Raw genomic sequence first — 26,264 nt, 5'->3', positions numbered from 1 at the left:
ACAAATTTCTATTGAACGCGCCAAGAACGACCCAGGGACGACAGCAGAGATCGATTTATTGATTTATTTGTACAGGCGAGCAGATGACTCATTTACAGGGACAGTTTTTACATTCAGTCTGAGTACAAAATGGCTTTGTTAACGAACACACTCGAGGGAGAAGCTCTGTGAGCCACACGCTGTGTATGCACTAGGGACGGGAACATGCACGTACTTAAGTTACACGGTTACATGCAGGGGGCAGGCAGCTCATGGTTTCCCCTCCCCTCTGCTGCCTCTGGACTGGAGGCAGCAGCGCAGGGTGGGGGGCAGGCGGCTCCACTACAGCTGGTACATGCGGGGCCTTGCTTTAAAAACCAGCACCCCGGGTCTACTAGCTTCTACCTGCCCCCTGCTCTGAGCTGCTGCCTGTGAAAGAGGCACCCTTGCGCGGGGGAAAATGGTCCGGCAGGAGCTGGTGCGTACGGGGAGCTGCCTTGAAAGCTGGCTCTCTGCACGCACCGGCCCCCACCTGCCCCCCATGTGCCTCTAATGCAGAGGCAGTGCTGAGGGGGGGCTGCCTGTTACCGTGCACGTTAACCGATGAGCAGAGGCTCAGGAGGTAACCGCCTCTACGTTGGCACTTTCACACCCCTAGTGCACGCACACTCTGCCCACGGTAACAGACTGGACTGAAACGTCTCCTGTCAAGCCCCATGTGCTGCCTGTGAATCCCCGCGCAGGGCTCAGGGCTGCAGAGCAGAGATTTCCCTTCCAGCCCCAAGGCTGCCGACATGGGGCAGAGGCTCTCGGGAGGTGAGAAGTGAACCGGGATGTGCGGGGGCTGCTCACTGGTTCTGGGTAACCAGTGGAGCCTGGAGGAGCACCCCGCCGCCGTGGGCAGGGGTCTGCTCAGCCCCGCAGGGCCCGACACAGGCAGGTGCTGCTCCGGCGGGGCTGGAGTAACCCTGCCTGTGTGGGAGGGGGAAGATGCTCTAGCCCGGCCTCAGGAGCTGGGGGAGCCGGTCCCGCCCGGCCGGGCTGCAGCATCCTCTGGCTGCCCCTTTCATCGGTTAACCCAGCGGTTCTCAAACTTACACAGGGGTTGTGAGCAACTTAGAGGGGGGCTGCGCTATCACAACATTTGAGAACAGCTGGATTAACCGGTGAAATGGGATATTCATCTCTAAAAAGCACCTCTCCCCGGCAACCCCAAAGTGGAGCTGCCTGGCTGGGGCAATAGCGCCTCTCCCTGCTGCCCTAGTGCAGAGCTGTCACAGCCAGGCAGAGACACCTCTGCTGCCCCCCTCCCGCAGCCTAGATCTGCCCCTACTGGGGGGAATAGGCACCCACCAGCAACTCTCAGGGCAGGTGCTGCCGCCATGGAGAGGTGACTCTCACCTGCCCTGAGCTTCTGCAATGAGCCAGGGCTGGGGGGAATCCTCTCTGCTCGTCAGCCTGCACCCCATACGCTCCATCCCCAGCCGCGCCCCTGAGCCTGCCCCCATCCAGAACATGCACCGCAGCCAACTGCCCATGCCCTATGCCCCCGCCGCACCTGGACGTAACAACTGAGAGGGAAGGTGTCCCCGTAGAGCCGCCCCGAGACTGGGTTTCACCAATGGACCGATGGGCCAGCAACATGAACTCACGAGCGTGCCGTGACTGTGGGTCTGTCCCCAGTGACTAGACAAACTCTCAGCTGTTACCCAGTTAGGCTGGCGAGTTGTCAGTCCGATGGGGGGCAGATGTCCCTGGCAGAGTGTCCATCTGGAAATGGGTCATAGGACCTCTGAGGACTCCTCTGCCCGCCCTCCACCAGTCATGGTGGCCCCTGCCCTTAGAACCATTGAGGGAGGGGACTGCACCAAAAGGGGGAAGTGCCGTGTTGCGGGGTCCAGCCCACAAGAGGGCCCTGTGACCCCTCCCAGGAATCTCCCCACCAGCCCCCTCCAAACCAGTGAGGGTCACCCCCCTAAGGCCAGCTCAGAAGGGAAACGTGCACCAGTCAGAGCAGGTGCAGCCCGACGGGCCAGGCGCTGAGTTCTGGGAACGAGACGGGCTCCTTCCCGCAGTGGTGCGCTGGGACGTCCAGGGCGATGGTGCCGGCCGGCCGCTCAGCTCCAGAGATGGGGGCTTCTGGCCTAGGCCTTCGGGCACCAGCTGCTCTGACTGGTGCATGTTTCCCTTCTGAGCTGGCCTTGGCGGGGGGTGACCCTCCCTGGTTGGGAGAGGACGGAGGGGAGACTCCTTGGAGGGGTCCCAGGACCCTCTTGAGGGAAGATCCTCACACCAAGGCACTTCCCCTATTTGATGTGGCCCCCCCTGCCCTCGTTGGTCCTGAGGGCAGGGGCCACCGTGACTGGTGGGGGGCGGGCAGAGGAGTCCTCAGAGGGGTCCCGTTACCCAATTCCACATGCGTCCTGGCCTGCAACTGTCTCCAATGGGTGAAATCCATTCCCAAGGCAGATCCACGGGGAGAAAACCCACAAGAGGGTCCCAGGACCCCTCCAAGAAGTCCCCACACGGCCTCTGCCAATTGCCTCGGGTTTCACCCCCTCGCTCATCGCAGAAGGGACTCGGGCACCAATCCGAGGCGGCGCAGCCCAGAGGCCTCGGCCAGAGTTCCTGAAAAACACCTTCTTGGGGCGAGACCACCTCTTCCTCGCAGCGTCGCCGTGGGATCGCCGGGACGATGCTGCCAACCGGCCAGTTGTTCGGCTCCAGAGATCGAGGGCTTCTGGTCTAGGTCTCCGGGCCTGGCCTGCTCTGATTGGTGCCCGTGTCTATTCTGAGATGGCCCGAAGGGGGAGTGAAACCCGCCCCTGTGGGCAGAGGGCTCTGTGGGGGTTTCTTGCAGGGGTCACAGGAGTCAGAGCACCTGAGCACAGCACTTCTGGTGCTTGGGCAAGTCCCCTCTCTCCAGGGCCACTACCCCGACTGGTAGAGCAGTGGGAGCCATGGGCAGTGAGCGAACGGCTCACATGGGACGGCAAAGCCCAGCCCCGCCCCTTCTTCCCGAGGCTCCGCCCCCCCATGCCCACCAGGCTGCTGGCCCTGCCCTGCCCTCTCCTCCCCAAACTGGTGGCTGCCCAGCCCCAGATTTCTACCCTCCCACCGCTGCCCCCAGGCTGCCTGGCTCCCTGGCATCCCCACAAGCCCCAGAGCAGCCAGACAGCCTCAGCTCCCCACCCCAGTCCCAGAGCGCTGGGCAGCCCCAGCCCCTCCCCCCACCGCGGACCCCAAAGTGTGCGCAGCCCCTGTCCCTCCCCACACCGCGGACCCCAGAGCGCGCGCAGTCCCATTCCCCCCAGGAGCGTGGTCCCACACTGGTGTTTGTGGGAAGGCCGATGGGCGACGAGAAGAACCCACCCAGATGGGCAGAGGCCGGTGGGAAGGGCCCGGAGATGGGTGGGTCGATGGTGACTCGTGAGCTGTGTCCTGGGGTGACGGGCCAGACAAACGTTGGAGACCAGACCGCAGGGCTGGGGAGGGGCTCGGCTTCCTCTGGCCTGGGGGCGGAACGGCTCCTGGCCCCTGCGTGGCTGGTTCCCCGTCACGTGCAGCTCTGCCTCTTCCGCATCCTCCTGGTGTCCCAGCTGCTTGGTCTTCTGGCCAGGCCGGGCTCGTGGTGGGCTCAGCCGGTGTCTGCCAGAGGAGAAAGGGCAGGAGCACAGATGAGAAGAGCACAATTGTCAAGGGGGAGACTCTGGAGCAGGGCAGGTTCCCCCCCATCCCCTCGCTCTCCTCTTGGCTAATGCTGTGGAGTGCGCTTGGCCCCGTGCAGGGAAGACCCCAGGCTCTATTAGGGCCTTGTCAAGCCGGCCACAGCAGGGCCTGGTTTCCTCAGAGGGGAGGGTGAATCTGTCGCCCGGCTCGAGGGGCCGACTGATCCCTGAACTGAAGCCTGAGGAAGCCCCACGCTGGGCTGAGTTGCCCTGAGTCAGGTTCCAGCCAATGCAGGAGGCAGGAGCTGGGCTGGTGAGTCTCAGAAGAGGCATCGGCACCTCCGAGGAGAACCAGCAACTCAGTCTGTTCAGTGTCGCTTCATGGCTTGGCCCTCTCCTCTGCCTGAGAGTGGTGCCAGGCCGCCCAGGCCTCAGCCTGCTCCAGCCCTGCTCCTGCTCCAGCCTCGTCCCTAGTCCTAGCGCAGCCCGGCTCACAGTCCAGCTAAGCTCCCAGCCCTGCTCCTAGACGGTTCCAGGCCCACACTTGACTCCTGGCTCTGGCTCCTGCTCTTAGCTCCTCTAGACTCGACCGCCACCACTCCAACTACTAGGCCCCACTGCCACTGCTCCAACAACTAAGCCTCCCCCCATCCCCATCTCAGACAGACAGGAATAATTCAGGTTTCTGCTTTCCATGTGTTGGTCAGCACCGGCTTTGTGAGAGCCTTGGAACGTCTTCCCAGGTGTCTCTGGGCTGGACTGTGCTACGGGAGCTAATGTCCCTTGTGAATACCCAGCCCACGGCCCAGCCCCTGCTCCAAAGAGCTGCTCCCGTGTGTTGTACGTACCGTGGCAGGATGAAGAGTCCTTCTGTGTCGGTGCCGCTCCCTAATCAAAACGCACCCCACACGAGGTTCGTAAGCTTCTGCAGCCATTTAAAATGTTCATTCAGGACGATCGCTGTGGTCCTGTCTGATCTTAAAGGCACTTCCTGGAAAGCTGAAAGAAAGAGGAAATGGGTTGGAAACCTCACAGAGCTGCTGTCACAGGTGGCTGGGAAACCTTTGCTTCCGAATGGCCTTTGCCACGGGAACACGACAGCAACCGTAACTCTGACATTTAAGTGCAGAGCCGCAAAGGGGCTTCGGCTCCTAACTTCAACCGAATCCTTTGTGCATTTGTGCCGCCTTCAGTGCTCCAGAGGTGGCAGGGAAAGGTGTTTCCTGGGGGCCCGCACGGGATGGCCTAGGAGCCGAGAACCCAACTCTGGGTGAAGGTCCCTGGCCTACAACCTCTCTAGTGGAGGGGAGCAGGTGGTGGAACTTTTTGTAACAGAGGGTAAGAATCCTTCTCCTCCTGCTACTGACTAGTCATTTTCAGTTCTGGCCGTCCTCCCTTGAGAGCCTTTGTGTTCTTATCCCCATTTTACAGGTGGGGAAAGTGAGGCACAGAGTTGCTCCTGGTGGCTCAAATCTCCTGACTCCCATTCTTACATTGACCAGCAAGACCATTCTTCCACCTTAAGCACTGTCCTCAGACAGAGACAGACACTGGGGCAGCTGTGTTCAGGCCTCATACTGCCCACAGATGCCTGAACGCCCAGAGCTGTTTCCTTACCTTCACACAGGCGGAAGATGCCATCTGCACTCACTGTCTCCGCCAACAGGTAGACGAAATGGTGGATGGTCTCTCCTAAACAGACAAGGAATACCCCGGAGCTCAGGACTTTTCAACATCATCCCTGAAAATTGCTAAAGATTCAGCCATTCCCACAAGACAGCCCTTGGGAAATTCAATACCCGGCCCTTCGATGTGGCGCAAAGCACATTGGAGAAAGCATCCGGCCCCAGAAGTCACTGAAAGGCCGATTGCAAAGGCGACTGAAATCGCATCTTGATGGTTTCCTGGAGATGTGGCCAAAAAGCTGTGGGCAGGAGAAGTTGGAAGGGACCAAATGGCAAAGTGGCTCCCTCCAGCTTGCAGTAAATGTGAATTCTGGCACCCGCAGATCCCCACTGTCGGATTCTGGTGCTTGTCAGGTTGGGTGCGTTGATTTAAATCAAGTTTCCCACTGGTATTACTTCTCTAATTGCCTCAAACACTAGTGCAAATCTCCTCAGTGACACATAGTAATTTATAGCTGGGAGTAGCAATTTACACCAGCTTAGAGAGCACCTTGTGAGTCATTCTGGTAGATAACCTGACTTCTGTTAATTTAGGAAATAGCACATGATCACCAGTGTTAAGCTGCAGATCTTGAAGCAGCATGTTAGGGATGGGAAGGACTAAATCATACACAAAAACACAATAGGGCTGATATTTTATTCAACTAACTCTTCCATGTTATTTCCATGTTTCACATTTGCAGTTGCAGGAGGCTCCTGAGTTGCTGGCTGATGCTTGTCCTGAAACCCCTTTCGGTTCATGTTCATTTTTTATTAATTCAAACAGACGTGTCCCCAGAACGCTAAATGTGCGGTGTCCTTATGACTTCTGCAGGGAGCTCTCCTCTTCCCCCCTCCCACTGGCATTGTGATGCAGCTCTTAAGCCAAGTGACCCAAAAAGCTAAGTTGTGCTTGGGAGACACTTAATTTTGCTGTAAGCCCACTGAAAGACGTATCGCAGGGGGGACCTTTGGGAAAGCTGAGTTCTGCCTGGCCCAGGCTCACCACCAGACAAGCAGAGAACAAAACATATCGGATCCGGGCTATGTCTGTCTGTGCCCATGTGTCTCAGCGGGATGACAGACAATGAAAGCCCAGAACTGACAAGGAGGAAGAGATGCTGGTTAGGCTGGAGAGACTAGAGCCATTAATGCGATTGGATGAGACTGTCGGGATGGGCAGCGCATGTTTGTGATAACATCGTAACCTATTGAACTGATTGTTCAATGAAACTAGTGAAAATTCCCCCTGGTCCCAGAGAACGGAGTGGGAAGTGGAAAAAGAGCTTTGAAGGAAGCACGGGAAAAGCTCACGTGGGTTTGCTCTGCTTACCGATGAACAGGGCTGCAGAATGTCGGATGGACGGCTGGGAGCTTTCCAGATACTTTAAAGCCTGGAACAGGAGCCTGGGGACGTTCCTCTCGTTATTCTCCATCTAGGAACAGAGCAGGGAGAAATGTTCAGTGCAGACAACGTGATCTGCCCACAGCGGGCAGGCCAGGGCTGCTGAAGCTCAGAGGGAGGGCAGGGCAAGAGCCAGTAGGAGCCCAGACGATGGAGCTGCCCCTCTCTGAAGGGCCGGATGCAGACTGTGCCCAGCAGTCCCAGTGTCCTAACCCCACAGGGCCTGCAGGGCAGCAGGGGAGTGGAGGGCAGGAGCAGGGTGCACAGCCGCTGTGCCCACCCCACAAGCAAAAGGGGCAGGACCCCAAGGGAGCCCTTCTAGGTGGGGCTGCCTCTGATGTCCCTGCGTGACGAGCGGGGTGGAGAACTCCCTGGGTGCTCGGGGGTGGGGCTAGAAAGGTCTCCCTGAGCTCCCCACTCACTGCTCTGCGGGCCCAAAGAACACACCTACCAGGCACTGCCCGACGCACGGCAAGAGCTGCGAGGAGCCGTCCCAGGCCAGGCTGCAGAAGAGACTCTTCCGATTGGCCCAGCCGAGGAACACGGCGCAGCGGAAGAGGGTCACTTTGCAGCTCTGCAGCACAAGGGGAGAGCGAGGGGCCTCGCTGAGAGAGGGAGCGTCTGGGGCACGTCCCCTCCTCCCTGCTCCTTGGGCTCCTGCTCTCCCTGCCAGGGGAGGTTCCTGCCCCTTGTTCCCAAAGGGAGGCTGCTCAGGGGAGGGGCTGAGAACTGGCTGGCGAGAGCCGGACGGGATCTCCACAGCTCAGCCCTTCTGCGCAGAGATGGCAACGGCAGCGCCAGGCCGCTCTGGGACCTCAAAGGGTCTGAGCCCAGGGGCCCTCCCCTGTGGCCCCTGCACGTCCCCAGTGGCCCTGGCTGGGCAGGGGCTCTGGAGACTGGTGGGGCCCAGGGGACTCTGGCGCTTTGCTCTCTGGAAATACCGAGCGCGGCACTTACCAGGATCACGCTCTGCTCCTCGTCTGCCAGGTGGAGCAGCAGCGGGAGCAGGCAGCTGGTGAGTTCCTGCTGCACGGCCGGTTTGTCTGGGTCCTTCACCCCGCTCAGCATGGTGCCCAGCAGGGAAATGGCGGCTGAGCGGACACTGCCCCTCTCCTGGCAGGACACGTGGGGCGGGGAAGCCGGTGAGAGCCGGGCCGTGTCCCTGGCCACAGAGACTGCTCTGGGCTCCCCTCCCGGGGCCCTGGGGCCTGGCGCTCACGCCTGCCCCCTTGGGGAGCAGCAGCAGGCGGGGGAGGATCTGGGGACAGGAGGTTCGGGGGGGAGGCTGCAGCAGGGCTGGGAGCTTGGCGCTCAGGTTGGCCCAGAAGGGCTCTGCCAGGGAGGGAGCTGAGTCAGAGACTCCCCACCCATGGCAGGGGCCCCCTTGGGTGCTGCGTGGCCGGCCTGAGGGGGGAAGGGGCTGGGCAGGGACATAGCAGGGCGGCAGGGAGAGGAGGGAGGGGGAATGTGCTTCTCTGGGGTTCCCAGCCTTACGTGGTCAATGAGCGGGCGCAGGCTGGCTGCCATGTCCTGGGAGATGGAGCCAAGCCCCTCCCCGGCGAGCAGGTAGGTGGCGTCTGCCGCCTCCGTCATGGCCTCCAGGACAGTCCTTGCGTTCGTGGCGCAGAACATGGCGATGGTCCCGGGCAGCTGGGCCCGTAACAACTGCCCCTGTGGGAATGCAGAAGGCAGCTCCCCACTGTCCTGGGACGCAGCCTGGGGCAGGGGCTGGACCCTCCCTCCCCATCGGCCAGACCCCAGGGACGGCCCAGCCCCCCAGCAGGGGAGAAAGTCCTTCTCCTGCCGCTCCGCCAGGTGCTTTGCACCCCTGGCCCTCGAGCAGAGCCTGCCCTGTCGCCTGCCGAGAGCCGCTCCAGGCCCCGCCCACCGAGCTCTGACCCCGCCCCCGTCTCCTCTGCCCTTGCCAAGTTTGGGCTTTGTTGCCCACCTCCCCTCCCCCCACTGCCCTGAGCGACGACCTGAGTCTCCTTCCCCGCCCCACAGCAGTGGATTTAGGGCAGGGCGAGCGGGGCGGCTGTCCCGGGCTCCGCGCATGCACCGAGTCAAAGGAGGGGCCCCGTGAAATTTCGCTGCCCGGGGCCCCGCAGTGCTGCCCTGGGCCCTGCAGCAGTCTCACCTGCCCCTGCCTCCCCACCACCTACACTGACCATGCTCTGCCTGGGAGCAGGGACACCCCCTCGCGCCTGGTTTGCTCAGTATCGCACCCCAGGATCTTTGGCGCTGGGAGCACCACAGGCTTCCTCGGTCCCCTGGTGTCAGATCGGGGCTCCCCAGGGCACCACTGAGAGGCAAGTCAAAGGCAAACTCCTCAGAGACAGGGCGACTTACAGCCCACGACTGGGGCCCTCCCTCTGAGGCACCAAACCAGCCACACAGAGCACTGCTGTTCCCCGCACTGGCTAGCCAGCAGTCACCCCAGCAAGCCCTGAGATGTGCCCTCACCTTCCCCGGCCAGAAGAGAACACTGGCCAGGCCTCGCAGACAGAGCCTCCGTATCGCAGGGTTGTTGTCTCGGGTCCATTCCATCAGGTGTTCCTGGAGGTCTGATTTGGTGACAGTGCTGAGGATGGAAGGACTCTGGAGAAACTGGAAAGAGAAAATCAGCGTCAGGCTAAGGAGCAGAAATCTGCCTTTGGTCTGTGCCTGCCCCATCATCTTTGCCAACTGGCCACTTTCTGCGGCACAAAATCTCTGGAGTGAAGGAGCCAGTGGCTGGTGTTTGAAATGGTCCATTCCTAGAAGGGCAACTAATCCACAAGCCCCTAATGAACTCCAGGGACTGAGGACTCTCTGGGGACCGCTAAGCGTCCTGGGCAGAGCGCTGTGGCAGAGGAAAAAGAAACCCCAGGGGAAGGCGAGGAGAGAGGCCCGGGCTTGGGGTGCTGGAGAAACATCTCCCCTTGTCACATGGTCCCAGGGAGGTGCATGCAGCCAGGAGCAATCTCACCCTGCCCCCTCCACTCTGCCCAGTCCCGCTAGTATCTGCGTGGGCAGAGGAGCTGGCTGGCTGTGAGACTGCTGAACCGCTGGCCATGGGCCTCAGCTCCTATTGGCCCAGGAGGGGTCTGAGCTGCTCTGCACAAGCCCACGTGTGCCAGGCCGCTCCGGACTCTCACCTCGGTGCAGAAAGTCAGGGCGATTTCTCTCAGCGCCTCCTCCTCCTCCCGACTCTGCACGATGGCGATGGCCTCTCTGAGAACCACAGGGACCTGTGGGTTCCGGTGCTCGACCATGGTTCTGGAAGAGCAAAGGGAAAGTCCCCAGGATTACCAAAGGGAGAGACAGTCCCTCCCCCATTGCGGGGCTGAGAGGGCCGGCTGGGGCAGAGGAGGATCTCCCGCCCAACTCCCATTGCCCAGACAGGCCGCAGGAAGAGGAAACTTGAGACTCCTACCTTGCGATCAAGCCCACCCCTCGGGAGAAGTGATGGCGGGAGGCGATCATTTCCCAGCCCTGCTGTAACTGGATACTGGCAAATTCCTTCCAGTATCTGGGCATGGAAAAGAGGGTCTTCACGGCCTCCAGGGACGTGCTAAACTCAAAAAAAAAAATCCTGGTGTCAGAAATCTACTGCAGCCCAACCCGCTCAAGGCCTGGGGCACAAGGCATGGTGAGCAGTAGCCGGTTTCCCCCGGATGGACCCAGCACCCTGTCGGGGCTCACTGAGGTTTTGGCAGGTGGTGACACTGCAGCTTCTACAGATGCTCGGTGCCCTCGCTCCCAATGGTCCAACACCTGACTCTTCGCTGGGGCCGGCACCAGGTCACTGGGCACATGGGCCAGATCCTTAGTTGGTGCGAGGGAGCAAAACTCTGCCCGTTTGCAGCAGCTGAGGTGCCTTCGGGCTCCCCAGCTCCCCCCAGGGGAGTCCACACGGAATCAGCTTCATGGTCCCTCTTGCTCCTGCCTGCCTGTGACACGGCCCCCCTGCCGGGCCGGGCCCCAGTGCTGCCGGCCTTGCTCTCTCTGCGTGTGCTCTGGTGACCCTGCTCTGGGCTGGCGCCTTGTGGGGCCGAGGCCCTAACACTTCGGCAGGTGGCGCATGGGGAGGTACCGACGTGGTCCCTGCCTGTGCTGGGAAGGAGCCGGCCTGTGGGCGGGGTCAGAGGAGCAAGCGTGACTCACAAGCACACGGGTGCCCAGCACCGCTCCCCCCAGACAGACCTGCCCAGAACTGCGCCTGGGCTCCGCAGGGGCCGTGTGTGACCTGCGGGTGCAGCAGATCAAATCTGTTCTTCCCCTTCCTTTCTGCCGTTACCTCAAGGGGCTGAGGCGGCTGGATCCCTCAGGGCTGGAGTTCTGGCTGGCCGTCCAGGTCCCTGGCAGGCGCAGGTCCAGCACATGCTGCACCTGCCTGACGCAGAGGAGGAGCAAGTGGGGAAACATTTGCAAGATGGCTTCTCGGTATCCCCACAGGAAAAAGATCTCATAGAGCGTGTCCATAGCCTGAAGTCAGAACGAGACAGAAAAGTCACTGAGCTGTCCCCACCTCCCATCTGCTCCCATGGCATTTTGCTGTCATGCTGGTGCCGTTTCTCACATCCTTGTGGCTTATGAGGAAGGAGGGTTAGTTCCTGAGGGGGAGGGGAGATGTGACCCATCTTCCATTGCTAGAATGGGCGCAGAAGGGAACCTCTTGGAAAGATCAGAAGAGTCCGGCTGACATTATTCCCCATTATCTCTCTCCATGGCCTAGCCCTCGCCCTTCGCCTTCCCAGGCCTGACCGGAGGGGGCGACACCATCATGAGGAGACCCAAACTTCTAGGCGCATGTACAGGGCATCCCACGATCCCTCTGCTGCCTGAGTAACTCCAGTGCCACAAGCAGCAGGGAGCCGGGGCGATGCCGGGAGGTCGATGCAGTTTCAGTCCAGACCCCACATTGCTCCCGGCGACTGTCTTTCCAGCAGCTCATGGTTTGCAGGTCCTCGTTTTCACTCCCTCATCGTGCAGGGCTGCTTGTGTGTTCTGGGCCTGTAGTAAAAACTAAGTGTGCTTCTTCCCCTCCATTGCTTAAGCTCGATACAGAGGATGAGACAACCTGACTGCAGAGGAGTCATCCATAACTATCAATGAGTACCCCTACTCATGAGAAGATGGGATAATTGGCAGATTGACGAGCCTTAGACCAGAGCAAGCCCCCCGAAAGGACGACTGACTACAGGATGAACCTTCGAGAGATGTTCTGGGAACACTCACATCAAAAGATAACATTCTGGTCACAAGCGGACAGAGCGAGATCCATGGATATTAACAAGAAGGAGGAATATATAAAGCAGGGTGCTTTGCTATGGAACTTTGAGTTCGTCTGCCACACTATCTGGAGAGGAGTATCGGATCGATCGACCGACAAGGCCCTGCTCCCCCCTGTGTTCAATCTACCTGGCCACTAGATGGACACAGACTCTGGACTGGTAACTATATCATCTGGCAGAACTATGTGTGCATGATGTTTTGTGTGTAGGTGTGTGTTTGAAAAGCATAAGCAACTGTTGTATTCTCAATCAATGCGGCGTACTGCCTTTCCCCCATAAAAGATCTCGTGTGCTTCGTTTAAGCATAACAGCGTAGCCCACTAGCAGGAGGGCAGACTAATGGCTTGTGCTGCTCTTCTAGAAGGGTGCCACCAGATCTAAGTTCCTTGCTGATCTCAAACCAGGACCCCTGGGGCCAGCACTGAGATTGACCATCTCCCTGGCTTGTGTCTGCCCCTTGTTGCCAGGCCTTGGAGGGTTGGGTCACTCCTTTGCTCTTGGAGAACATCCCCCCAAGATCCCAAACTACTTCACCAGGGTCAATGGGAACTTCTGTCGGGTCGGGTTCGAATCCTCCTGCCCCAGTTAGAGGGACCCCGACCGTGCTGCTTCTTTGACTCTCTCAGATGCCCCGGCTTGGGGTCTGGCTTCCCTGGCTCCTCTGAGGCCACGTAGTCCTCAAGCAGGGAGACAGTTTCAGCGAGGGGCACCGGGCGGTGTCGCTGCCCATTCCTGCCTGCCCCCGGCAGGATCCGTGTCACGGGCGTGATCACAGAAGACTCCTTGGGGGCGTTTCCCAGAGCGCTGGCAAAGCCGCTGACACTCGCTTCTTGGCACTCAAGAGCTTCTCGCTACACTGTCCTGCTGGGCCAGGTCTCCTGGTCTCCCCCTGCCGAGGCACAGAGCAGAGACCCTCCCCCGCCCCCAGAGCTATACAGACATTGAGTCTCTTCTGGTCTGAGGACACAACTGTTTACACAATGCTTGATAGGAAACAAAAGTGATTTTATTAAGCACAAGCTGTGGGATTTATGTGTTTGCAAGTGAGAAAGGGCAGAGCAAAGTGAATTACAAATGTCAAATAAGAAGAAACGCATCCGTAGTTTTAACACACACTCGAGCCTCTTACAAACACACCCTCCAACTGTTCTTATTTGGGTTAAACCTCCCAGCAAGGGCAGGTCTTTTCCCTGGGGTCTCTGGCTCTCTCTCTGCGGAGTGCTATGCCTGGCACAGACACAGGGGCAGCTCACTTCTCTGGGGTTCATAAAAATCACTGTGGATGGGAACGTGGAACACTCTCCCCACCTTCTATGGAAAATTACCTGCTCAGACGCTACTCTTTGCACTTTGGGTATGGAAATGAAATGAAGTAAGAAAAGATCGTGAGTAAATAAAGGGGGAAAGGGAATCTAGTCGTCAGGTGGGTATTTTTCTTTACTTTTGGCTGGTTTGAATTGCTCTGTGTGAATCTTTTTTTTTAAGTTTTCTTGCAGGTCCCCACGTTCTGTGCTCAGAGTGGAGATCAGCCATGGCACGTGGTGTCCCGACCCTGCACTGGGGCTGCAGAGGTGAAGCCTGGCTGCCTGGCAGAGAAGGTCGCACCCCCACAGGCGTGCTGGGCGGGCTCCAGCTGGAGGTAGCTAGAAAGGCCGGTGGAGCAGCTCAGACAGGGCTGAGGCCTACAGGGGCAGAGGTGCCGCTGGGGCTCCCGAGGAGAAGCGCATGTGCACTCGAACACCGTCACCGGTCAGCAGGGAACCGCAGCAGAAGCCCCGGTTTGGAGGAAAGAGACGGCGCTCAGGATGGGAGAGAAGCTGGCAGGAAGCAGCCCAGGGCGGGTAGTTGAACCCCGGGTGCTCGGCGTCTTTCGGCTGGATTCCCCACACAGCTAGTGGTGCCCCACTCCAACGCTGACAGGGTGCACTGGGACCTGGTGGAGAGGGTGGCCTGGATCCCCCTGCCCCTCCACACCAATCCCACCAGGAGTTCTAACACACCTCTGGCTGCTAGGCCTGTGTGAAGGGAGCTGCCCTGTTGATTTGGAGCACAGGGAGTTAAGCCCTGTGAGCAGGGAGCTGCAGGGTTGATTTGGAGCATTGGGACGCACACGGGGTTGAGCTCCAAGTGAGGGGCCTCCGTGTTCGGTGGCGAGTTCGCTACGTGACAGCTCCAGTCTCACTTACGGCCAGAAACACGCTGCGGCTCCTCTCCTCCCGGTGGCTCTTCCGGAGCTTGTCCAGCAGCTGGTGCAGCATGTGCCGGGAGAGCTGTGCTTCTTCCCCCAAGGCCTTCCACAGCTCCCTGGCACCTCTGCAAGGTCAGAAACCGAAATCAGAGCGTCCCTGCTTGCCCCCCGTTGTGTCCCCAGGGAGAGGCTGGGAAGGCCAGCGGGAAAGGGGGCCCTTAGAGGAGACGCCCGGGAGCTGGGAGGCTGAGGCGGGTGAGTCCCTTCCGCGAGCTCTTCATTTATTCCCTTCCCCAGAGGCCTCATTGCTCCTGCAGCCTGTGCCGCTGCTTCCAATAACTGCGCTCGGGCTGCGCACAGCGTGATACCACCCAGCCCAGCCTGCACCAAAGGCTGCTCGGTGACATTTACGCTGGAGTCATGGCCCAGGGATGCTCCCCATAGCCTGGTCCTGCCCCTCTGGTGGAGCTGGCGGGAAGGGGGGTGACCCACAGAAATCAGGAGCCTGCTGGAACTCTCCAGGGACCTGTCACGACTGCACTCTGGGCAGGGAAGAGGGAGGGGCTGGTTTCCAAGGGGCTGGGCCTGGGCATCTCCCCTCAGGAGGCAGGGACAGCCCCGTGCCCAGCAGGGAGCTTGCTCCATCGCTGTGGCCTGCCAGGCCTTTCCCGCGCTCTGCCCTGAAGGAGGAGGGGAGGGGAAATCGGGCTGAGGTGATAACAGCCTCTCCCTACCTCTCCCATGGCGGCGCGTGGGCCACACAGGCTGGAACCACGTCCCGGGGGTGGGCGCGAGCCAGCAGGGCGATGGTTCCCAGCGCGGCTCTTCTGGCTCTGGGGTCCTCGACGTCGTCCAGCCAGGTGAAAATCTCTCCCACGACGTCTCCCACCTGGAGGCAGCCAGAAAGCTGAGGGGGGGATTGCTCAAGAGCGGCCTCCTGCCAGGTCACCCCTCCTGGCAGACGGCGCTTGGAGAAGGGCAGGAACGTCCCCAAGTCACTGAGCCGCTCTTGGTCCCAGGTCCCCGTGTGTCACGCGGGTAGAATTCCTGCCTCCCCAGAGGGCGATGGAGCTCAACTGATCAGGGCAGTGACTGATGCTCACACCTCCTAGGAAGGGGCTGTAGAAATGGACTCGGGCAGAGCTCTCCCTGCACCAGTCTAATTCCCGGGGGGGGGACCGGAGCCGGTGGGGCTGGGCAGCAGGATCACACGTCAGAGGCACCGGGGCAAAGGGCAAAGCCAAATGGTTCCTGCTGCACCGGTGGGTCACACGAGGGCCCTGCAGGGCACGTGAGGAAACCCCGTCCGCTCCGGGAGCCCAGCGTGGCGGCCCCTCGGCAGACTCTGTCAGTGCCGCGCTCCAGGGCTGGGCTGTGACCCACCTGCCGTGGGGCTGGGCTGGCCCCAGGGACGTGTCCGAGCTCCAGCGCTCAGAGCTCTGGAAACACCTGCCCACCCCAGCACCGAATGGAAAGGGGCTGAGCCGACCTGCCAGACCATGACCCTGTGCCCCAGGGCCGGTTTCCTCAGAGCCAGTTCTCCCAGCCCCTCTCCCCACACGCCCCTGCCCCTCGCCGGGCGTCTCTTACTCGCTCCATGCGGGCGCTGTGCTGGGACACGGTGGCTCTCAGCGCCTCCTCCGCCGCCCGAAAGCTCTCCAGGGCGGGGGCCGTCAGAGCCTTCACGGCTGCCAGCAGCAGGGCTGTGGGCTGGGCTGAGGCAGGGGGCTCCCCGAGGGTCTGCAATGAACAGGGGCAGAGCCTGTAGGGACTGAGCATTTCCACTGGGCAGCTGCCCTGGGACACTCGCTCCCTGGGGGCTGGCAGGGCCTAGAGAGCATGGAGGAGCCTGCTGAGACCTTTGATTGAGCAGCCTCCCCCGGTGCCAAGGGTTCCCCCGTCCTCTGGGCACCACAGGTCCCTGGAACTCACGGCCGCTGCACTTAGGGGACCTGCCTTTGGCTGAGAAACCCGCAGAGCCCTGCAGATCCCGTGTGGAGGGCAGCAGAGGGGTGACTGGAGAACATGCCTCATGTTCCATCCTCCATCCTACGCCTGAGCAGATGGGCCCAACGGCTGTAGCAGCCCACAGTGCCCGCGCGGAAAGGACGGAGTGCAGGGCCCTCATGGAAACGCCCTCTGCCTTCCCCACCTGGCAGCGTGTGGCGCTGCCTCCCAACCGGCAGGAATCACGGGCAGGACAAGAAGTAGCTGAGACTGAGGCTACATCTACAATATAGCCGTCTTGCGGAAAAGCTTATGCAAATGAAGCTTGGCATGGAATATCGCCGCGCCTCATTTGCATAAATAACGAGCAGCCCTTGTTTTGCAAAACCCCCTCTTGTGCAAGAGCCGTTCTTCCTCAAAAAACAGACTTCTTATAACGTGTAAGGAGGGAAAAGTTTAGCTCGTCTCTCAGGATTTATTGTTTTCCTTCTTTAGGGATGTCAAACTAATGTCTGAGCTTCTTAGGGTTTGGGGTGGTTTTTTTCTTCCTTCCTTCCTTCCTTCCTTCCTTCCTTCCTTCCTTCCTTTTCCAACTAAGGCTTCAGACCAGGGACTTTGCCTTGGTACCAGTCTCAAAAGGTGGCTCTTTCCATCTATGCAATGTTGAATCATAGAACCATAGAGCTGGAAGAGACCTCAGAAGGTCATCAAGTCCAGACCCCTGCTCTAGGCAGGACCAATCCCAACTAAATCAACCCAGCCATGGCTTTGTAAAGCTGAGACTTAAACACCTCTAGGATGGTCTGTCTGTGTGGACCTGCATGCCTCTGACTAAGGGGTCAGCCACCAGAGCCTGTAGCTTGTTTTTCTCTTTTCTTTTTCAAGATCTTTTGGGGAAAAGAGCTTGGGGTACCCCTGGGGCTGGTTTCAAGTGTCCAGCCCTGTTTGTGGGTTCAAAGCATTTGATGGTGGCAGCAGAGTCCCCAAAATATGGGTATTAGGATTCGGGGGGGGGGGGGGTTTCGGGACCAGAGCCTGTGCAGACAAGGGTTTGGAGTGTTCTTGCAGACCCCCAACTTCTGCGTTCGTTGTGCCGGAGTGGGGAACAGCCTCGACAGGGCCGCTAGGCAAGTGAATGGCAGCACTTCACTGACCTCGGGGGGTGCCAAACACACATGATGAGACTTGCTGTGAACGTTCAGACCAGCGCAAAAGCGGAGGCTGCTGCCTGAGAAGGACTGAGTCAGGCCTGCACCAGTGACGTGCTCATGTGACAGACTCCATCTTGGGACAGACTTTCACAGGAGAACAACGGGATTCCCGCCCCCTGGGCAAGGGGATAAAGGGGCCCTGAGGATTCCCCCAATTTTGTCGTCACTCCTGTCCTCCCTCCTGATAATCAACTATGAAGGATCTCGGCTATGGACTGAAGCCTGAAGTGGCCCCAGAGCCCTCAGTCTGGGGTTCTCGTCCGCCAGGGAGACTCGCTCCTTCAGTCTCAGCTACTTCCTGTCCTGCCCCGATTCCTGCCTGTTCGGTGGTAGCGCCACATGCTGCCGGGTGGGGAAGGCAGAGGGCGTTTCAGGAACACATCCAGCCTAACAGAGGACGTATTCCTGAAACTTGCTCTAAGACCCCCCTTCATCTCATCTGTCACAAGCCGGCACCAAGGACTTTGCAGTTGGTGAATGGAATTTGATTCCTTGAACAATATTAGTCTCAACATTTTGTTCTTTCTTTTATTAATAAACCTTCATATATTAAATTCTAAAGGGTTGGCACCTCAGGCTCTTTGGGGTAAGATCTGAGCTTTCAATTGACCTTGCATGTAGAATAGTAATAGCGATGTAGCCGTGTTAGTCTGGTCTTGCTGAAAAAAAACACAGGTCTGGGCCACGAAAGCTGATCACCTAATAAACCGTCTTGCTAGTCTTGAAAGTTCTGCATGGTCCTGTCTAAAATTGACCTGGGCATGTGGCTGGTTCGCTGGGGTGGGAGGAACCTGTTTGGAATTGGTGGGACTGGGTCTCAGAGCCTCTCACCTGTATGAGGGTGGTGCTGGTGGTGGCCCAGAGGACAGGAGTGTCTAAGAGGGTTGCTTGCAGGGCTTCTTACTAGCCAGTGCGGGGAACAGAAGTGCTGTTTGGGACGGGTTCCGATCCTAGCACTGGAGGACCCCCCGTTCTGGGCTCTGAGTAGCCCTGTCTCAAAGCAAGGTGCCCTGCTTCCACCCTCGGCGTGGTGCTCCCAGAAAGCCCCCATATTACAAGGCTTTGCTCCAGGGAGCTGGTCACATGTATGAGTGTTTCCTTTCGGTCCCTGAGCCGGAGGCGGGGGGGGGGGGGGCGATCTCCTCTGAGAGACACCGGCTCCGGCACATAGTCACGCGCCCCGCAGGGGATGCTTCCCATTGGCTCAGTCACAAGCCTCATTACCATAGTCATGTGGGAGCTGCTCTGTGCTAATGGGATGGGCCGGCGTTCTGGTTCCTCCTCCTCTTCGCTCCCTTCCACCCCGTTGGGCGTCTTCTGGGAGAGCTCGTTCTCCACCCCTGGAGCAGAAGGAGACGCGCTGGTTTGAATGTGTTACCCTGGGCGACAGCAGGACACGGGGCCCAGAGCCCTGACGTGACTTGCCCAGGGTCACACAGCAAGGTGCTTGCAGGGCCGAGCAGAGAGCGCCGCTCCCATGACTCTCAGCTGGGGGCTCTCCCCACTGGGCTTCCTCTCCCCTAGGGGCAGAGTCTCTCCCACGGTGCGTTCTCCTCTCCCCGGCCCTCGCCCCCTTCCTGCAGTGATGAGAACAGGCCTCATTTCCCGTGTGACGCCCCAGGAAGTGATGGCCCAGCCCAGCCCAGTTCCCAGTTGAGAGCTGCTGCGACCTTTGGACGGGGTGACCCCTGGTCCCTTTTTAACGGTTCTGTTCCCTCCTCTCCAGCAGCTGCTGCTGGCGCAGGGGGTTGGAGCTGCCCCTCGGCTCCCATCCAAGGTTCCCTGGAAGCAGCGTGAGAATCCCTTTCCTGATTGGCTGGGGAAGGACATGGGGCACTCGCTCTCTTGTGGTGGAGGAGGGTGTCCTGCCTCCAGCCTCCACCCCGGTCCCCCCACCCCTCCCAGCCCCCTGCAGGGTCTGTACTGGCTGGGGGAGCAAATCAGGGAGCCAGGACGTACTTGGGGGATCATGTGACCCAGACCATGCTGAAGGGGAGGAGGGATCAATTGTGCTGCATTGGCTGCCACTGCCCACAGGGGAAAAGCTGGGGAGGTTACAGGCGCCTTCAGATCAGGCCAACTTCTCTACTTTGCTCCAAGTCTTCCCTGCCCGGTGAACTGCTAACAGGGCAGCAGCCTCCCTCGCACCCTCCTCCTCCCCTGCCTCCCGCTGGGGAATTGGCCCAGCAGGGATCCTGTTTTCTCCCGTTACACTCCCCTGATGATCATTCAGTTCTGTTTATTCTCTGCCTGCTCCTTTGCCCCTGCTTTCCCCAATTCACACCCAGTATATTTTCTTCCCACACCCACGGACTATTGAAAATACATATTTATACCCACGGGTTTGGGTCCACACACCACACACCACCGCGATATTGGTGTTGCACATGAGAAAATTGGAAAATCTTAGTGGGAACACTGGTCCCATCCCCCTTGTCTGACAGCCGGTGAGAGGGGACCTGGCTCCGTGGCCACCAGAGCCCTCCGGGAACAGGGGCTGCAGGGGAGCCCTCCTGGCACAGCACATAGTTACCCCCTGTTCACACACAGCCCCTCGCTGCTCCTCTTTCTACACCCTGAGCTACCCCCTCCCTGCCCAAGCTCCTGTTTCAAACTTTTGGAGCTGAGCAGCCCCCTCCATGCCTGAGTCAAAATTTGTATTGTGGCTCCCCAAGCCATTTCCAGGAGAGGCTGGGTGGCCTGCTGGGGAGATCGAAGGGGGGTGGGGACTGGCTTGAGCCTGCTGGGCCCAGCTCCCAAAATAGAGGATCCAGGCAGAGAAAGATGACTGGAGCTATAACACGGGGCTGGGAGGTGTATAACCGGTAAGAAAGGAAACATTATTAATCAAAATCAAAATAATTAAACAAAGGGGCCGGGGGGGGGGGGAGGTTGGTGTTAGGATTCACCCCTCCGCTGTTCCAGCTGCATGGAGAGCGGAGGGAGACAAGAAAGGACCAGAGTTCAAGGATTCCTATGGGCCAGATTACCTCTTTTCCATACCCGTGATAGTAGATTTGTATGACCTGCCCTAGCTTTTGGGGTGAGTCCAAGATGAGGGGTTCGGTGTGCAGGAGGTGGCTGCCAGGGCATGGGATAAGGATAGTGGCGCAGGAGGGAGTAAGGGTGGGAGTGTGGTTGGGGGGTAGGGTGCTGGAGTGGCCTGGGACTTTGGGTGCTAGAGGCGGTGAGGTCTGAACAGGAGGGAAGGTGCAGGAGCCGGCTGGGGTAGGGTATCTGGAAGGGAGGGAGGGTGCTGGACTAGGCTGGGGATGCCAGACCCCCAGAGAGCTGTGCCCTGCCATTATCTGTTCTTCCCACTTCAGGGAGGAACCTGCCCCCCTCTGCCAGAGCGTCTGGCACTCGATGGATTCCAGCCTCTGAGGAGCCCATCGCTGTCCCATGAGCCGGCCCTAACGCTCAAGGCTTATACAGTGACTGGGGTCAGTGTCCCTCACATGCTCCCCTCTCACCGGGAGGGTTGTATCCTCACCTGTGAGATCCAGCTGGTCTTTGTCTGGGCTCTCCGGTGGCTTCTCCTCCTCTGGCTCCTCCTGCTTCTCCGCTGAGTTCTTCTTCCTCTTCTTCAGGGAGAAGCGTGTCCACCGCCTGGGAGAGGAAGCTCTTCTCTCCTCCTCAGCCTCTGCCAGGGAGCTGCCACACTGGCTACAGGCACAGAGTCGTCTTATGCCTGACAGGATCTTCCCGGAGCCTCTGGGTCTCTTGGGCTCCTCTGGCAAGGCCTGCTCCTGCGGGCTGAGGCCGGCGCATGCCTCGGCTGCTGCAGGTTGGACCACCACCCGGAGCACTCGGCTGTGTCTGTGCTCCCTTGAGGTGAGTCTTTCAAAGAAGGAACACAGCCTGGAAGAAAAAGAAGGAGCCGATGGGTTTTTCTGCCCTGGAAAGGCAAGACATTAATCTGCCAGGATTCAGATACAAGAGCGCTCTATTGAAACCATCCGCTTCTCTAAGAGCCAGAACTGGTCCACAGAACCCAGTCAAAGGTGAAGACACATGGGGCTGTGGGTGACAGGAATTCTTGTGGGGAATTTCTAGGGCCTGTGTGGTGCAGGAGCTCAGACTCGGGGAGCAGGGCTGTGCCTTCTGGCCTTACAGCCTGGGACTCTAGGGGCTGATGACCCTCAAGCTATAGAAGTGGCTGAAGTTCATCCTCGATTTGCTCTTAATGGGCTTTGGGCCTGCAGTCGCCGTCCTACTGGTGGAAGGTGTCGAAGCAAACGCCTCACTCAGTTTACGCGGCTAAACAGACAGTTTTATTGGCCAATAAAAGCAAAGTGAGCCAAACGTGGTCTCAGCAAAGCCGGGTCCAGTAAGGCTACCTAATACAATCAATCCTAGTATCTTTATACCCTTAACCAAACAGTCTGACGTTAGGGCATCCAATTACAGAAATAATCAATTAGACTAGGAAAAACAAAGCCTTATCAACATGATGGTGGACAGGTACGAGGGAGTACCTCTCCTTTTTGAACCAGCCCAATTAACACATTCCAATAGCCCATCTGTCTTGGCCTGGCGCATGGGGTGATAGAAAGTTCACTCTGGCCTATGTGCAAAGAAAAAGCTGAAATGGTTTCTGTTATACAAGATGGCTTCTAGCTAAACATAAACTAACTTCATCAAAGGGAAGCTGTTGCTAGTGGTGGGTTCAGTGGGGGTAGGAGACTGAGCCTGGCATCTCTCTGCTGTCCTCAGGGCTGGTTGTGGGGCCCGGGTGGCATGCTGGCTTCTGAGCTGCTCCCAGGGAGGGGCCATGTGGGTTAACTAAGTTAACATTACTGCTACTCTAAACTGTACAGGATTTGGATTTGTTATTTTGGGAAGTCGACAAAGAGGCAGAAGAAACTTGCCTATCTAACTGGAATTATTTTGGATTCTAGCTGTGATTCACTGGGTAGTGCCTTTCTGGGCTTCAGCAGATGAAGTCCAGATAGTTACTATCTTTTAGAAGCTACCACAGCAAATAGTAATTGTTCAGTGAAATCAGATGTATTATAGATTGTTCTTAAGCAGTTCTGAATCTCACTGAGCCTCAGAAACTGATCCGATTGGAGTCAGTTTTGCTTTGTACAGACTTGCAACATGCTTTTGTGAAATCCTCCTGAGTGTTTTATACTTGATTTGCCTTTGGTGGCAAAACTCAATGAGCTATTTCCTTCTTTTCAGGCTGGTGTTTTGTATCATGTACTATTAACCCTTCCACTAACGCTCCAGAGAACTGTTATGTTGTTTTGAATAAGGGAGAGAAGGAATCACCCCCGAGGAACCCATCTGTTGCCCTGACATGTCATCTGGGGAGGTATGCCGCCTGCCAGGGGCCCATATTCCCGACATTACAGAGGCATTGCTGAGGAATATCCAACCTCCTGACTACTACCCCATGCTTCTCATCCATGTGGGCCCTAATGATACTGCAAGGTGTGACCTTGAGAGGAGCAAGGGTGGCTACGGGGCTGTGGGAGCACAGGGGAAGGAGTTTGGTGCACAGGTGGTGTTCTCCTTAGTCCTTCCTGTCAAGTTTCAGCAGCGGCTGAATCAGGACGCCTGGGGCAAAGCAGCTGGGTTTCTGCTGGGTTGCTCCAGTAGCGCCACTCCTCGGCGTTACTGGACAAACCCAGCAGCACCCCAGCTGCTCTGCCCCAGGCGTCCTGATTCAGCCGCTGCTGAAACTGACCAGCAGCGGCTGAATCAGGACGCCTGGGGCAGAGCAGCTGGGGTGCTGCCGGGTTGGTCCAGCAGTGCCCAGAGCGGCGATGCGGGACCAACCAGCAGCGCCCCAGCTGCTCTGCCCCAGAAGCCCAGTACCCCGCCGTGGCTGCCGCTTCGCTCCCGGTGCCCCTGGTCTGCTGGAGACGGTCCCCAGCAGACCAGGGGCACCGGGAGCGAAGCCGCAGCCGCGGCGGGTTGCCGCGCTTCTGAGGCTTTGCTCTGGCAAAGCCTCAGAAGCGCTGTACCCCGCTGTGGCTGCGGCTTCGCTCCCGGTGGCCCTGGTCTCCTGGAAACGGTGCCCAGCAGACCAGGGACACCGGGAGCAGCTTTTCTCGCCCCGGAAGTCAAGGTTGCGGGACCGCTGTGCTCTGGGCGGTCCCGCCGCCTGCGAGCTCCGGGGCGAGAAAGCCTGTTTTCCTCTTTATTCGACCCTGGTGAGGCCACATCTGGAGTATTGCATCCAGTTCTGTGCCACCCACTACAGAAAGGATGTGGACACATTGGAGAGGATCCAGCCAAGGGAAACCAAAATGATGAGGGGGCTGGAGCACATGACCTATGAGGAGAGACTGAGGGATTTGGGATTATTTAGTCTACAGAAGAGAAGAGTGAGGGGGGATTTGGTAGCAGCCTGCAACTTCCTGTAGAGAGGTTCCAAAGTGGATGGAGAGAGGCTGTTCTCGGTAGTGATGGAAGACTGAACAAGGAGCAATGGTCTCAAGTTTCTGTGGGGGAGATCTACGGTGGCTATTAGGAAAAACTATTTTACTAGGTGAGTTGTGAAGCACTGGAATCCGTTACCTCGGGAGGTGGTAGAATCTCCATTCCTAGAGCTTTGTAAGCCCTGGCTTGACAAAGCCCTGGCTGGGATGATTGAGTTGGGGTTGCTCCTGTATTGGGCAGGGGGCTGGACTCAATAACCTCCTGAAGTCTCTTCCAGCCCTAGGATTCCATGATTCTAGGTGGATGAGGCTGTTTTAAAAGAATTCACAAAAACATCCCAAAGCACAGGATTTGATGGTGATGAGGGACTTCAAATATCCATACATATGTTGGGAGACTAACACAGCAAGGCACAGATTAGCCAATACATTCCTGGACTGCATTGGAGACAATTTTTTATTTCAGAAGGCTGAGAAAGCTGCTCTAGATTTGATTTCAACAAATAGAGAGGAACTGGTTGAAATTTGAAAGTGGAAGGCAGCTTGGGTGATAAAGATCATGAAATCATAGAGGTCCTGATTCTAAGGTAGAAGAGAGAAAAGCAAAATAGAGACAGTGGATTTCAGGAAGGAAGATTTTCTTAATCTCGGAGAGGTGGTACGTAAGTTTTGCATGGGAAGCAAGATTAAGAGGAAAAAGAGCGGAAGACAACTGGCAGTTTGTCCAAGGGACATTATTAGGGCCGAAAAGCAAACTATTCCACTGAGCAGGAAAGATGGAAAGTACAGGAAGAGACCACCTTGGCTTCACCTGGAGCTCCTACACGATCCAAAAATTAAAAAGGAGTTGTGTAAAAGTAGAAACTAGGTCAAATAACAAAGGACAAATACAAGAAAACAACACAGCTAGGCAGGAGCCACATAAGAAAGGCGAATGCACAAAATTAACTCAGTCTAGCTAGAGACATAAAGGGTAACAAAAAGAGATTTTACAAATATGTGAGAAGCAAGAGGAAGACAAAGGTCAGGGTAAGCCCATTGCTCAGTGAGGAGGGAGAAACAATAACAGGAAACCTGGGAATGGCAGAGGTGCTTACTGACACTTTGTTTCAGTTTTCACCAACAAGTGTGATGACCACGAGATGCCTAAGGTAGTGAATGCTAGTGGGAATGGGGGAGGTTTAGAAGTTAAACTAAAAAACGAAAGAAATGAGAAATTAGTAAGAAAAATTAAACGTCTTCAGGTCACCAGGGATGGATGAAACACATCCTAGATGCTCAAGAAGTTGATAGAGGAGGTATCTGAGCCTTTAGCTATCTTCTTTGAAAGGTCATTAAGGTTGGGAGAGATACCAGAAGACTGGAAATGGGCAAATACAGTGTCTATCTATAAAAGGGGAAATAGGAACAACCCAAGAAAGTGGAGACCACTCGGCTTAACTTCTATGCCAGGAAATATAATGGAGCATATAACAGTCATTTGTAAATGAAGGCAAAGAGCATCAACCAACGCAGAGGGAAATCCTAAGAAATGCTGCCCCACGCTCAAAGGAGAATGGCTGAATGAAAGAGATGAAGCAGAATCTCAATGATCTAAAGGCAAGATCTGTGTACAGAGGAGAGACATGTTCCTGTGCAGGGCTGATGTGGACTTGACCTTCTAAACTTGTGCTAAGGCTACAATATCCAGCTACTTCTCCACAGGCCACAAATGGGAATGGAGAGGCCGTTGAACTACAAGAAGAGGATTTTGCAAGCCAAAGTCGTGAATCTGCTGTACATATTCTTAGGAGCAGAAATTCTCATCCCCTGGGATTTGACCTGTGAAGTATGCTCTTAGAAACCACGAATGAGAAACAGAAGAGACTGGAACTGAAGGAAAGAAAACATTTAAAGCCAGAAGAAATAAAAATTCTCATAGATAATTTTCTGCTTCCAATACAAATGAACAGCTCCACATGGGAACCCACCAGCATGTACAAGCTGGCACAGAAAAAACTCTGCTTTGGAGGTTTGGGAGTCAATTGACATCATTGTCCATTCAGAATCGTGACAGCTATTCACCTGTCTTCCTACCATACGCTTATTACTGATGAAAGCGCAGCGATTCCTGTCACCAACTTGCTTATCATTTGCTTCAAGTTCAGAGGTGTAGCATGGGCAGGGCAGAAGACTGTGTTTGGTGGAATTAGTCAATGATCTGCTTGTAATGCACAAGCTGTTACAGCTGCTGTCTAAGCCTCTGACAGCCTCAATAAGCGGGATCTGATGAAATCGGTGATGTTCCCTTCAGTCATACTAGGGAAAAACAATGGTGTTGCCACACAACTCAAGCAGGGCATCCCATATTTAACAGCACTACCCTGCGTGGCCCATCGAGAAGACCTGGGTTTAGCGGATGCGTGGAACCAAGTGCCAATGCTGAAGAAAGGAGAGACCCTTTTTAAGACTGTTTATAGGGTCTTTTGCAGCTCCTCAGTCCAAGGAGGACAATTTGAGGAAAGAGCAAATGTCACAGAAAATGAGACTGTATC

At 57.3% G+C, this 26,264-nt stretch overlaps 1 protein-coding gene across 1 annotated transcript; it reads right to left on the bottom strand.

Annotated features, from left to right (window-relative positions):
• Nucleotides 1–3,277: 3,277 nt before the first annotated feature.
• On the bottom strand, nucleotides 3,278–10,006 carry LOC142823104 (maestro heat-like repeat family member 5). The gene is made up of 9 exons (XM_075913406.1): nucleotides 9,854–10,006; nucleotides 9,180–9,323; nucleotides 8,211–8,387; nucleotides 7,674–7,829; nucleotides 7,168–7,290; nucleotides 6,645–6,747; nucleotides 5,265–5,339; nucleotides 4,496–4,646; nucleotides 3,278–3,627 (listed from the first exon to the last, which is right to left on the bottom strand). The coding sequence occupies exons 1-8, from the start codon at nucleotides 9,968–9,970 to the stop codon at nucleotides 4,540–4,542; spliced, it is 1,002 nt and encodes a 333-aa protein (XP_075769521.1). The 5' UTR covers nucleotides 9,971–10,006; the 3' UTR covers nucleotides 3,278–3,627; nucleotides 4,496–4,539.
• Between the last annotated feature and the right edge of the window lie 16,258 nt (nucleotides 10,007–26,264).

This window comes from Pelodiscus sinensis, chromosome 32, assembly GCF_049634645.1.
Source record: "Pelodiscus sinensis isolate JC-2024 chromosome 32, ASM4963464v1, whole genome shotgun sequence".
NCBI lineage: Eukaryota > Metazoa > Chordata > Testudines > Trionychidae > Pelodiscus > Pelodiscus sinensis.
This window is presented reverse-complemented; position numbering and strand designations above follow the sequence as displayed.

Bases quoted from the DNA above. Each gene is read 5' to 3' on its own strand.
- LOC142823104 (XM_075913406.1), bottom strand. From the start codon at position 9,970: ATGGTCGAGCACCGGAACCCACAGGTCCCTGTGGTTCTCAGAGAGGCC. The intron at 6,748-7,167 runs GTAGGTGTGTTC...CTCTGTTCCTAG, and splicing joins CGTGCGTCGGGCAGTGCCTG to ATGGAGAATAACGAGAGGAA. The intron at 4,647-5,264 runs GTAAGGAAACAG...TCTTTCTTTCAG, and splicing joins CATCTTCCGCCTGTGTGAAG to CTTTCCAGGAAGTGCCTTTA.